This window comes from Diceros bicornis, chromosome 40, assembly GCF_020826845.1.
Source record: "Diceros bicornis minor isolate mBicDic1 chromosome 40, mDicBic1.mat.cur, whole genome shotgun sequence".
In the NCBI taxonomy this organism is placed as follows: domain Eukaryota; kingdom Metazoa; phylum Chordata; class Mammalia; order Perissodactyla; family Rhinocerotidae; genus Diceros; species Diceros bicornis.
In genome coordinates this window covers 12515861-12528986 of record NC_080779.1, presented here as the reverse complement: position 1 = coordinate 12528986, position 13126 = coordinate 12515861, and the positions used below count along the sequence as shown (strand labels likewise).

The 13126-nt window shown below is 45.7% G+C and overlaps 1 protein-coding gene across 1 annotated transcript in view; it reads left to right on the top strand.

The window, feature by feature from the left end:
- Positions 1 to 13126, top strand: part of NPAS2 (neuronal PAS domain protein 2) — a 159776-nt gene that overhangs the window by 61787 nt on the left and 84863 nt on the right. Inside the window, exon 2 of the mRNA XM_058534457.1 lies at positions 12368 to 12421. Within this exon, the coding sequence (XP_058390440.1) occupies positions 12390 to 12421 (32 nt within the window). The 5' untranslated portion in view covers positions 12368 to 12389. The remainder of the gene's footprint in view (positions 1 to 12367; positions 12422 to 13126) is intronic.

Here is a 13126-nt window from a genome sequence, read left to right as displayed (position 1 = left end):
CATTAGAGGGTCCAGTCATTGTTGCCTTGTTATGGGAACACTTTGAGGGTGGGTGTCTGGTAAGACAGGAAAGGACATTATTCTGTGTTGGAAATCATCCTCTAGCCAAAGCTGATGCAGCATCCAGAAATGGGATCAATTGTTTCCATGGGACCTTCCTGTGGTAGCCACCTTACATCTCATGGATGCTGCCATTCACAGGGGCGGTCGCCTTTTCCTTCTGCTTTCCCTAGTCAGAGGCTGCTTCCAGATGGGTGGGCTGGGCTTCTCCTCAGGATGCCCCCTCCCCAGGCCCCCTGGGGCATCAGTGGCTGTGTCTTTGTGCACCGCTTGCAGAGGCACCGAGGGAGAGGAGCAGTGACCTCGAGCAGGCGCCGAGAGATGCAGTCCAGGCACACGGCCGCCTCTACTTTTTCCTTCCTTTAGGGCAGACAGGTCTCGGTATCAGTCACCAAGGCCAATTTCCCAACCGTTGGCTCAGATCGAACCAGACTCTGTGTCAGGTGGGGAGGGCTGTCCAGGTGGCTTGGATGGATCTTTCAGCGTCCCCCCCCATCTCAGAGGAAGCCCTCCCAGTGCAGCACCCACCTCCCCAAGGGCAGTTGTTCTCAGCTAAATTGTACCTTGGAGAGCCAACAGAACGAATGCGAGAGGATCAAACTTCATGTAAACCGTTGAAAAGTGAACACATTAAGTCACAATAGAGTCTCACAGAGCTCTCCTGTGGGGCCCCTGAGCTCGGCTCAGCCAGGCTGCCTTAGCATAGACAGGTGGTGGGCAGGAGCTCCCTGGCTTTCCGGAGAGGGCTGACTGCATTCTCTACTAAACTGTAAAGAAAAGAAGTGATTGCCATGGGCGAAGAGGGAAGACAACGCCAAGTAAGGCTGTTTTGTGCCAACGAGGTGTGTGGCGTTAAGCAAGTTACGTGTGGCTCTGGAGGTGCTGGCCTGCTCTCATTTCAAAGTCTTGGTTTCCGACCACTGTGCTGTGGAAAAGGAGGCGATTCTCTTTTCTTGCCTAGCCCATCCTCTGCTTTACGTAGATGAGCAATCCTGATGGGTTCTCATATGGACGGTGGAAAGTGGATACCATCTCATATTTAGAGATGAGGTGGTCATTCCCGAAGCTCTGTCTAGGCCACCACACTATGGGAAGGAAAGAGGGTGGGGAACATTCAAACCTAGATCTTATTAGCTCTCAAATTAATTTCGCTGCCTCCCACAGTCAGCGGTCTACACGCAACATCCCACATTTTTGTTAAACATTATTTGAAGCTCTGACATTAAACAAAGTATCCCCCAGCCTGGATGTCCAAAACAAATTTGACTTCTTGTTTCAAGGATATCTTTTTCTTTTGCTCTGCTTGCAACCTTCAGCACAATTAGGGCGAGCATTCCTGGGCCCAAAGGAGCATTAGGATGAACAGGAAGGGAGATGCTGGGCTGGAGCAGCATTTTATGGATTCATCTCAGTTTGTCCGTGGCCACTGAAGAGCGGTTCCCAACAAAGGCTGTCACTGACTCAGCCCTGAGCATGAGTCATAAATCTCCTATTTCCCCTCTTGCTGATTTTTAGAGGCATCTATTGTCCACACCCTGACCACACACTGTCACCCATCAGATTCTCTAGCTGACTCAGGTTTACACTGTGCAATCTCAACTCTTTATAAAGGGGCCCGCTAAGAGGAATCTTAAGTGATTAGAACATAAGTTACAAAGGTCGCAAGAATAATAGGTCATGTTAGGATGACCCTTCCATCCAGATAGGACAATGATTTCTATTTTGGAAATTCTTTGCTGACCAAACAATGTCATTGTAAATTTACTTAATAACAAATTTTCTAACTTTCTCCATCTGTTCCTTCATTGCTGAAGTCACTGTTTCCCTGAATAATGAATCATCAGACCCTTGGAAAAAGGAAAGCCTGAAGGCAGAATCATGATCCTAACAGATAAAGATAAAGGCTCAGTGTTGACCTTGGAGAAGCTTGGGGTATAATTCTCATTGGGTCACAGAAGCTCCCCGAGGTGGGGGTCTCATCTTGGCTTCTTCTGGGAATTGGCTCAGTGAGGCCCCCAGCAAGCCCTGGGAGGTGCCTCTACTTGGGAGAAGCACTGGCGTGGCTAGGGTTAAGGATGGCCCCATCTACCTTGCCTTCCCCAAGTCGAGGAGCATGCAGAGCGTGATGAGAATTTCTCGGTTGGAGGGGAATTGGGCTCGCAGGAGCGGGCAGCTCTCAGGTTTTCACTGTCATTTCCTTTAGAAGAACTATTTTTTCCCCCAGCAAGTGAATCATTGCAACCAAAATGACGTTCCCTGGAGAGGAAGAATTAAAATGTGGAAGTTATTTCCTAGCTTCCCCCGAAGGACAAAGGGTACCCGTAAGCGTTGCAGTTCATCAGTGACTGTTTTTCAAAACCTTTTTATTTCTTACATATAATGAGGAAAAATCATTATCAAGCTCTCACGTGTGAGATACAGACATTAATCCAAAACGACATGAGGGCCCCTCACCAGGGGCTGACTGGGAGGACAGAAGGCACACTCGCTATTGACAATAAATAAACCCCAGTGGACTGGGGAGATATGTGTGCTTGCTGTGGCCTCTTTTGATTTCCACTTGTTCCTGTTTTCAATATTTTTTCCTCTTCATGTACTAAATTCACCAGGTTTGGTTGGTATGGTAGGGAGGAATATTAGGATTTTCCAGCTAACTTGGGACCTGTAATTCAAACCATTTTTCAGCCAATTTGAAAATGTCGTGACATCATTTTGTAAAAACATCAGCCTTGCAGCAAAACAGCCTTATGGTAGTAATTTTTGGGAAAATTCATGATGATACAGAGTGACTGACCCACTGGGCCTATAAAGGCTGTACAAAAAGTTCAAAATTAAAAGACACTGAAGAGGAAGGCTGAGTAGTGATTCTAGTGATTCCATCTGGCCCACAGCCTATTTTTGTAAATAAAGTTTTGTTGGAACACAACCACACCCATTCATTTACATATCGCCTATGGCTTCTGCACTACAATGGCCAAGTCGAGTGTTTGCAGCAGAGACTGTATGGCCTGCATCTAGAATATTTACTAGGCAGCCCTTTATGAAAAAGTGTTGCCAACCCCTGCTTTAGTAGAATAACATACTTCTCCATGTATGTTGCATGTAGCCTTCTCTGGAGACCCAGGAGTGAGCTACCAGTGCCCAGGGGGGTCCCTGTCACCTGTATGACTCATTAGTCTCCTGTCTCCATACTGACACACAGTGGGACCCAGGACAGATGTGGCATGAGAAGATAGTCACACTGCCATTTGCTAGTCCATGTTCAACAAGGGCCAGAGTTCCAATCAATTGTGTAGTAGGTAGCTGTGAGAAAGAATGTTCTAGAGCCCTTGGGGCAGAAATTTCACCTTGGTAATGAAAATGTCATTTGTAGACCTCATTTTTATCCTCAGTTCAGTTCAAGTCAATAGATATTTATTGAGGGCCTGCCCTGTAAAGGACGTCCTCAGTCACTTCTACCTGTGTTAGTCCAGTCCCTTCTCTCCCTCCCTCACAACCTCATAACCACCTAAGTTTCTGCTAAGTTATCCCTGGACACTGTGGGCAGGTCCACCACTCCGGGCAGTGCCACTGTGTGTCCTTCTGCCATGCCGATAGACACACACACACACACAAACACACACACACACACAAACACACACACACACACACACATTTTCCGACACTACCTGGTAGACAGGAACAATAATCCCCCTCCACCCAAAGATGTTTTATAGGTTTAAGTACCTGTTTCTACTGCTAGCCGTTTAACTCAGTGTCGTTACTGATATTGTGATGAATAGTAGGTAAAATTTTTTGACGACTTATTTGTGCCAAGGGCTGTGCTGGGGCTTTCTCATTGATTCTCTCATTTTCTTCTTACAACCACACAGTGAGGGAGACCCTGCTGTTACCCCACTTCACAGAGGGAGCACTAGGCTGGAGCACACGTACTTGCCCCAGGTCACACAGAGCTACTAAGGGGCAGAGCCAGGGTTTCAGCTGGGAGCTGCCGACGCCAGGCCACCACTGCCTTTTCCTCTTTAAAGATGTGGGTGCTGGTCCTGGGAGCTCTGAGACCCAGGGTGTCCCACTAGCTCTGCCTGCCAGCAGCGGATGTGGCTCTCTGCTAATTGCTCGGGGAATTCCTAGCACTCTTTGGCCTAGCTTGGTTAGATTCTGCAGCTGGTGTGCCTCCTGGTCTTGGCCTCAGTTCCTTCACCCACCCTCCCTGATCAGCGGTCTCTATAGCCCTGCTTGCTGACAGCTACAGGTGGTGTCTGGAGGTCTTTGAGTGCTTCATGGCTGGTAAACCACTCTTCCCACCAATGTAGCACTTCCCTTCTCTGGTCAGGAGCACCTCTCTGAAATCTGAGGTCTGTGTGACCCCATTCACCCCACGGCAACCTTCCTGCTGTGCAGAGAGTGTGTTCATTGACATTCAAGGCAGATAAGAAGTAAGGATCAAGCTGGAGTCTCCTGCCTTAGCAGGGGCTCAGGACAGCAGGAGTGTGATGGTTAGGACAGTTATGTGAGGCAGGCGTGGGATGAACAGGACTCATCTTGAGGCCTTCTGTGCTGCAGGCATCATGCTGGCCCTTTATCACACACGTGCAGGCAGACACGGCTCATTTACACCTCACACCATCTCTGCCTGGTGGGTGTAAGCCTCACCTTAGGAACGAGGGAACCAGAGACTCATGAAGTTTAAGGGACTTGCTCAATGTCATAGAGCAAGTGGGTTGCAATTGAAATTTAAATCAGGCCGACTCTGAAGTGAGAACCCACACGTCCTCAGCAGGCAGTGGGTGGAGAAGAACGGCCTGAGCAGCTCCATGGAGACACAGCCCCTGGGGGCCTCTGTCCACAGAGCCCGAGGTCCACAGGCAGGTCACTCAGCCTTTCTGGGTGGTGCTTCCTGTATGTAAGGAGAGGATGACTATAGCCAGCCCACAGAACTGGATGGAGATAAAGTAAGATTATGCTTTTTCAGAACGTGGCGGCCCCCAAGGGTGGGTGAGGGAGCCGTTGGCCCGTCCTGAAGGGCACTGGTTGTCGTTTAGTCTGAGTGGATTCTCCTTTTAGACAATAGCTCCTGCACACACAGCAGTGTTTGTTTTAATTTTTAGTCATCAGGACATAAGTGTACCTTTAAATATACTTTGTAATTACTGTTACTCTGCATTAACCGTGTTCATTGAGAGATTGGTGGGAGTCAGTGTTAGGCAATCATGTGGGAATTCAGATAGGGATTTGATCCTGGCTGTATTCTTCCTTTCCTCCCTTCTTTCTCTCCTTCATTCCACATACATTTATTTTATTTTATTTTTTTTATTTTTTGGTGAGGAAGATTAGCCCTGAGCTAACATCTGTTGCCAATCCTCCTCTTTTTGCTGAGGAAGATTGGCCCTGGGCTAACATCTGTGCCCATCTTCCTCTACTTTATATGGGACCCGCCACAGCATGGCTTGAAGTGTAGGTCTGCACCTGGGATCTGAACCTGCAAACCCCAGACCGCTGAAGCTGAGCATGCGAACCCAACCGCTACACCACTAGGCCGGCACCCCTCATGCATTTATTGAGCACCAAAATGGGTAAGGAGCTGGCCTAGACATCATGAAATGAGTAAAGGTGCGTTATACCTAACCGTTGCCATCAAAGGAGAGAATCTGATTTTGAGTGTCTGCTCTGGGCGAGGCTTGTGCTAGGTACCTTCATATGTGTAAACTTCAGTTCATTTTAGAGTTACAGCTGTCCTCAGAGGGAAGTATCTGTCACTCCTCTGATCAAAACCTTCCCATCTCACTCAGAGCAAAAGCCAATCTTGATCCGGTCTCCCCGGCTGTCTCCTCCTCACTAACTCCGTCTGCCACACTGGCCTCTGGCTGTTTCTTGCTCGTCTTGCTGTCGTGGAGCTTTCCCCCAAGGAATCCTCCTGGCTCACTTGCCTCAGGAAATAGCTCAAATATCTTCTCAATGAGGCTCTCTATGACCCCCTAAAACACCAGAGCAAGACTTCCCCAGCCCACCACATCACTTCCTGTTCCCAGATTCTGCTTTATTTTTCTCCACAGCAGTTATAACCAGGTAACAGGCTATATGTTTACTTACTTGCTGTTGGCTTGCCCCCACTCCCCTGCCCACCCCACCACCACCTGAGAGCCATGAGAGCACTTTGCCCAGGCACTCGGGGGAATATCTGTTGAATCACTGAATGTCACACATGGACATCATGTTAATGCTTCGGTGAATACACCTCGTGGCCTCTTCACAGAGAGATGCCATGTACCTGGGTCAGAGGCCTCAACATTGTTAAGATTCAGTTTTTCCCAAATTGATCTCTAGATTCAATGCAATCCCAATCAGAGTTGCAGCAAGCATTTTTATAGAAATTGATGATGTAAATTCTAAAATTTACAAGGAAATGCAAAGACTTAGAATAGCCAAGAATCTTAAGTAAGAACAACAAAATTGGAATGCTCACACTAAATTGGTATTGAGAATTCCTACAAAACTACGGGAGTTAAGATAGTATAGTACTGGCATAAAGATGGACAAATACAAAATGCCACAGCGTCGGGAAACATAGAATAGATTTATCTAAACAGCAGGTGACTCCTCTCAAATAATCCCTCAATATGTTTCCAGGTGAAGAGCCTCCCTGTGTAAAGAAATGGGTCCAATTTTTACTCTGATGGAAGTTTAATAATGATGTATCGAAGTCTGAAAACAGGGAAAGTAGTATATTCATTGTAATTTTTTTGAGATTAATAATTGGATCTCCCACTTTAAATTTAGAGATTCTTCATCTGAGAAAAAGGGTATCTGAAAGTTGAAGGAAAACATATTGCACATATGCTGTGTAAATGTAACTCACATATAGTTTAAAAGTAAGTTTATCACTACCTCCGCCAGGTGATTAAGGTCAACATAACAGTGATGCCCCTGTTAATACCCCGATATGATGTGATAAGAATGGCACCTTGTCTGTGTGGGCTTCTTCCTAAAGTCCCATGTGCCCAGTCTAACCAAGAGAAAAACATCAGACAAACCCAAATTGAAGGCCATTCTACAAATACTCCTCAAAATTGTCCAGGTCATCAAAAACTAGGAAGTGTGAGAAACTGTCACACTCAAGAGATGCCTAAGGAGACATGATGACTGAATGTAATGTGGTGTCCTAGCTGGGATGCTGGGACAGAAAAAGGATGTTAGGTACAAACTAGGAAAATATTCATAAAGTGTGGACTTTATTTAATAATAGTGTGTCAATAGTGGTTCATTAACTGTGACAGATGTACCATACTAGTGTAAGGTGTTTATAATAGGGGAAACTGGGTGCAGGGTAGGTAGGAACTCTCTCTAATGTCTTTGCATTTTTCTGTAAATCTGAAATTGTTCTAAAAAATAAGGTTTATTTAAAAAAAATAATTTTATCCTATGTGTCTGGACACTGAAGACACCCTGGAGATAAAAGGAACTGAACAGAAATTCTGTAAATACACATATAGCATCATACAAGATATTTGACAGAAGTGCCAATGCAATTCAGTAGGGAAAGAAACATCTTTTCAATAAGTGATCCTGGAGCACTGAATATCCAGATTGGGGGAAAACATATGATCCTCAACCAGTATCTTATGCCACACATAAAATTTAATTTGCAATGGACCATAAGTCTAAATGTGAAAGCTGAAGTGCTGAAGCTTCTAGGAGAAAACGTAGGATAATTCTTCGTGACACTGAGGTGACAAAGATTTCTTAGGACGCAAAAATCACTAACCATAAAATAAAAAATATGTAAGTTGGACTTTATCAAATTTTAAAACTGTTCATCAAAAGACACCATCAAGAAAGTGAAAAAGCCAGCCATGGACTGGGGTAAAATGTTCACAAATTGATTTCTAGATCTGGCAAAGTACTGCATCCAGAAGAGAAACTTCTATAAATCAGTATGATGGAGAAACAGCCGAATTTTAGTAAGAAAGAGAAAGAGAAAGAGAGAGAAAGGGAGGAAGGGAGGAAGGGAGGAGGAGGACGAGGATGATTAGGAGAAGGAAGGAGGGAGGGAGGAAGGAAGGAAGGAAGGAAGGAAATTGGCAAAAAATTTGGACAGACACTTCACAAAAGAAGCTATCCAAATGGTCAATAGGCACATGAGAAGATACTCAACATCATTAGTCGTCAGGGAAATGCAAATTCAAATCCCAGTGAGATCCCACAACACACCTACTAGAATGACTAAGAAAACGGACAATACCAAGTGTTGGCCAGAATGTGAAGCTGCTGGAATTCTCGTGTGCTACAGAAGCAAATATAACATTGTACAGTCACTTTGGAAAACAGTTTGGCAGCTTCTGATAAAGTAAGAGTGTGGCTAACCCATGACCCAGCGGTTACACTCCAAGGTATAATTTACGCCCAAGAGAATGAGTGCTTATTTCCACCAAAAGACGTGGATATGACTTATCACTGGTGATGCTAATTTTGACCCCAGGTGAAGGTGGGGTCTGCCAACTGTCTCTACTTATAAGGTTACTGTTTTTCCTTTGTAATTAATGAATATCTTGAGGGCGATACTTTGAACTATGCAAATATCCTGATTCTCCTCAAACTTTTGCCCATTAATTCCAGCATCCATTGGTGGATCTTGCCTGAACAATTACTGCTGTGGGGTACTGATGGTGATTTTCCATTTCCCTATTCCTTCTACATTTAATAATTGGAATTCATCTTCTGTAAGGGAGACCTGTCCCCTCCTCCACTTATTTATTTGTTTATTTATTTGTATCAGTGTGGACTCATGAATGTTTAGTTTATTCTATGGGTTATAATCTATCATTACTGATTTTGTTGCTCAAATAGTTCCAGGATCCCCTGCCAGGATCTCTTTTCCTCAGCCTCTCATCATTATTGTCGGTTATTATTTCTTGAGTGTTTAGATATTAGATGCAGATGCCTATACTTCAAATTTGGGAAGATGTAGCAAGGTTTTAAAAGACTCCAAATAGTTTGTGTCCCGGAAAAATCCAAGAAACCCAGAACTGGAAGATCCCTTCAGAAACGAACCTTCCTGGGTATGTGGGGTATCCTCCCAGCGCCCCTCCTCACCTTTCTACCCTTCTCTCTGCCCCAGGGGCTCCCCCCGGGTGGAAGATGTGAATAGGCTCCTTGTCTCCCCTTCTGGGTGGTGTGACTGATAGGATACACGAGATGGTGGTGTGGAGCGTATTTATGGTGGTGAGGTGAGGTATTTATTCCCTTGGCTCCCTTCTTACAAGATTTCTTCGGGCTGGCTGCATCCGCTGTATGCCGTGCTCCTTCCAGGTCTGGGTACCATTTCCCTCTTGTCCCTTCACCCTTAGAGGTGCTAATAGCTCTTCTGATACCAACCCTAGGTAACCTACACCATCTCTCTTGGTTCCACTATATCCCACCCACACCTATATAAACAGCTCCTTTGTAATTAAGTCCTATCTCCTGTTGGGACCCTGACCAATAAACCTCATAAATGTCTAACCCATCTAGAATATATGGTTATCCAGAGTAAAGATTCTACAGCTTCCCTCCATTGTTCACTCTGAGGGTTAATCACATCAACAGTTATTTTCCCGGCTCCAAACAGAATCTCCTCTGCCTTCGTTTAAGCTCATTTTCTCTTCCCTGGCACTCTATGGTCATAAAAAAATAGCTGCTCAAAATCCTTCTCATTGGAAACTCTTTATACAATTGAGAAGAGTAGTTGTCACTCCTAAAACTTCTCTATCGCTCCTTTACCCAGACCTCATTGGACTGATTTTCTTCCCTTTGACCCTCTTCCTTGTGTGCCTTTGGGGCCCCTCCAGCTCCTCTACCTCAGGAAGTAAAAGAGTGACTCAAAAACACAGGGAGGGAGGTAGTGCCATGTTCACAGCAGCGCTACTCACAGTAATCAAAAGGTGGGAGCAACCCAGTGTCCCTCAGCAGATGACTGGATAAGCAAAAGGTGGTGTAAACATACAGTGGAATATTATTCAGCCTTAAAAAGGAAGGAAATTCTGACACATGCTATGACATGATAAATCTTGAGGACATTTTGCTAAGTGAAATTAGCCAGTCCCAAAAGGGTAAATACCGTATGATTCCACTTATATGAGGTATCTACACTAGTCAAACTCGTAGAGACATGGATTGGTAGTTGCCAGGGGCTGGGGGAAGGAGTGAATGGGGAGCTATTGTTTAATGAGTACAGAGTTTCAGTTCTGCAAGATAAAAAGAGTTCTGGAGATGGATGGTGGTGATGGTTGCACAACAATATGAATGTACTAATGCCAGTGAACTGTAGACTTAAAAATGGTAAATTTTATGTTATGCGTATTTCACCACAATTTTTTTAATTAAAAAAAAATAGGAAGGTATAGGAGACAACGGGTGTGACAAAACAGTAAGGACTTTGGCATGGAGCTTCTGTGGCAGGTATTACCAGGGAACTCGGCTTAAGTGCCTTCTCTTCACGCAGGTGCAGTTGAGCAGAGTGGCTTTGACAGGTGTCAAGTGACAGGGATCAGGGCAAGAAAATGGGAGGGATGGAGAAGACAATGAAGTAAGTGTAGATCATCAAGGATTCATGGATTCAGGAAACGTTTAAGGATAAACAGATATAAATCAGAGAAGATGTGGTCAATAAAGAGTAGCTATTAGTCATTTGTAGATGTTTCGTTTGTGACTAAGCAACCCCAGCCGTCCAAACAGGATTCCAGGACCTCAGGAAAGTGGACTGAAGTCCACACCCCTTCCATGAACGTGCTGTGTCCAGGGGCACCTGGTAAAGGGCGTGGCTTGGCCGAGTCCTCACTCATGCCCTGGGCACATAGGCAGCCACCCAGTTCCTTGGAGCACAGACCTGGGGTAGTGCCTCATTAAACGAATTGACCCTCCATTTTTCACGGCTTAAAGCTTTGAACAGATTCCATCTGGAAAACATTAAGCACATGCCTGTTTGCAGATGTGTTAACCCCATTTTAATTATGATACAAGCCTCAACTGTTGAATGGCGTTTCTTGCAAATCTATCACTAAAGTATGCCTGCTATTTACCACATGGGGCATGTGTGTAAACAGAGGCTGTGGCTGCAGAATTCCTCTTCCTCTTTTGGCACAGACCCGTGCCTGTGCTCACAGCAAACTCAAATCACAAAACTACATTATCTCAGAGAAAGATTGATTTGCCCCATTCAAAAATTTTATCTAAAACTTTAAAGTTTGAGAGTAAATGTTAGTGCATTTGCCAAGTGTTGGTTTTGGAGTTCTGACTTCAGACCCTCTGTTTTGAGAACAGAAGCCTGTGGGCACTGGCAATTCAGCTTCTCTGTGGTGCCCACCCCTATCTCAGTCACACTCTGCCCTCTCAGCCACTGCAGCCTTCTGCCTCCAGTGCCCTCAATGGGCTCTGGCCTCGCGGACACTCTGAAAGTGTTTCTGCTTGGAGTGCTGGCTGGAGGGGGGAGCGCTCCAGACTGGGGGACTCGGGGAAATGTGTGAATGAAGGGAGGGATCTGTGGCTCTGAGGGGTGAAGGATCACAGGCCTGCGTGTGGTGGAAGGTGAAGGTGGGTCTGTGGGCCCGAGAGGCATCGAGCAAGTGGCCTGGGAGCGTAAAGGCTCCAGGCGGTGAGGTAGTCTCTGATGACTTCGGGCTGCTAGAACATTCCTGGATTGTGACTTAATTTTTCGCATCTGTGTGCCTTGACTATCTAGGGAAGTGTAAGTGCCTTAAAAGAAGGACAGATGATTATACTCCTTTGGGACCCCGAGTCCTCCAGGCTGCGTGTAAGAGGAGTTTGTATATTTGAATGAACAGATAAACAAATAAATGCTCTCGTTTAGAATATCTTGGGCAGCTTACAGGTTTAAGGCTTGAGATAACCAGATGCTTCATTGAGCTGAGTCTAGACAACAGTTCTCAAAGTATGATCTGGGGAACCCTGGGGGGGTGCTTCCCATGAGGTCTAAACAATTTTCCTAATATTAACACGTTATTTGCCTTTTTCACTCTCATGAGTGTACAGTGGACTTTTCCAGAAGCTCCTTGACATCTGATGACCTCATCACTCTGGCATGTAATGGAATGAGTGCTTGTGTATTTAAAATTTCTCAGTTTTAACCCACATACACAAGAGCTCTTCAGAGTTCTCAGTAATTTTTGAGCATGTAAAGGGTTGCTGGAACCAAGACGTTTGAGAACCTCTGGGCTAAGGCATGTGGATTAGATAAGACCAAAATGATGACAACTAGAAAGACCTGTAAGAAAAAAGCTAGAAGCAGATGGTAATCATCTGTTCTTTTTTGCAGGACAAACTGCAGAGAAAATCTCATGGATGAAGATGAGAAAGACAGGGCCAAGAGGTAAGGAGGGGCCGTCCTCCCCGTTCCGTGCAGTCTGCCAGTCTGACCCTTGCTTGTCCTCTCTCAGTATAGAGGAAAGCACTTCATCCTCACTGTGCTAAGTACTTCCAAGTACATTACCTCGGTTCCCTCATCTGAAAGTGGGGCTGCCGTAGCCACCTTGCACTGTTGTTGAGTTGACCAGAAATGCTAGCTCGGTAGCTGGCATGTCAGAGCTGTTACAACCCTGTCCGTGCTTGTTCCTTCACTGGACGTTTACTGAATACCTACTGCATGTGAGGTGGAGTCATAAAGTTGATATTTTGAAAGTAAAGACCAGCCAAATGTTATCAATTTCACACAATTCGCCAAAGCTGGCTGTCACAGCGCTAGGCTCTGGGGAATAAAGATGAGTGAGAGGCTTCCTGCCCAGGAGGAGGGCACAGGCCGACAGAGGTGACTGGTAGGTAACTACAGATCATTAGGCTGCAGGGTGACAGGCCCAGCAGTAGAGTGCTGTGGCAACACGAATGTCCTCTCTCAGGAAGCCTTCACTCAGGCCCCAGAACTAGCCTCCTTCCCCCCGTCTCATTCCCTTCTGCTCCCGCCGCTGTGACAGCCTCTCGTTCTCCTGCACAGCTGAAGGGTTTGCCCACTTTCCTTCACAGAACTCACTGCCTGGTGGTCACTTACAGATTCCTCTACGTGGAGCCCTCAGAGGTCACC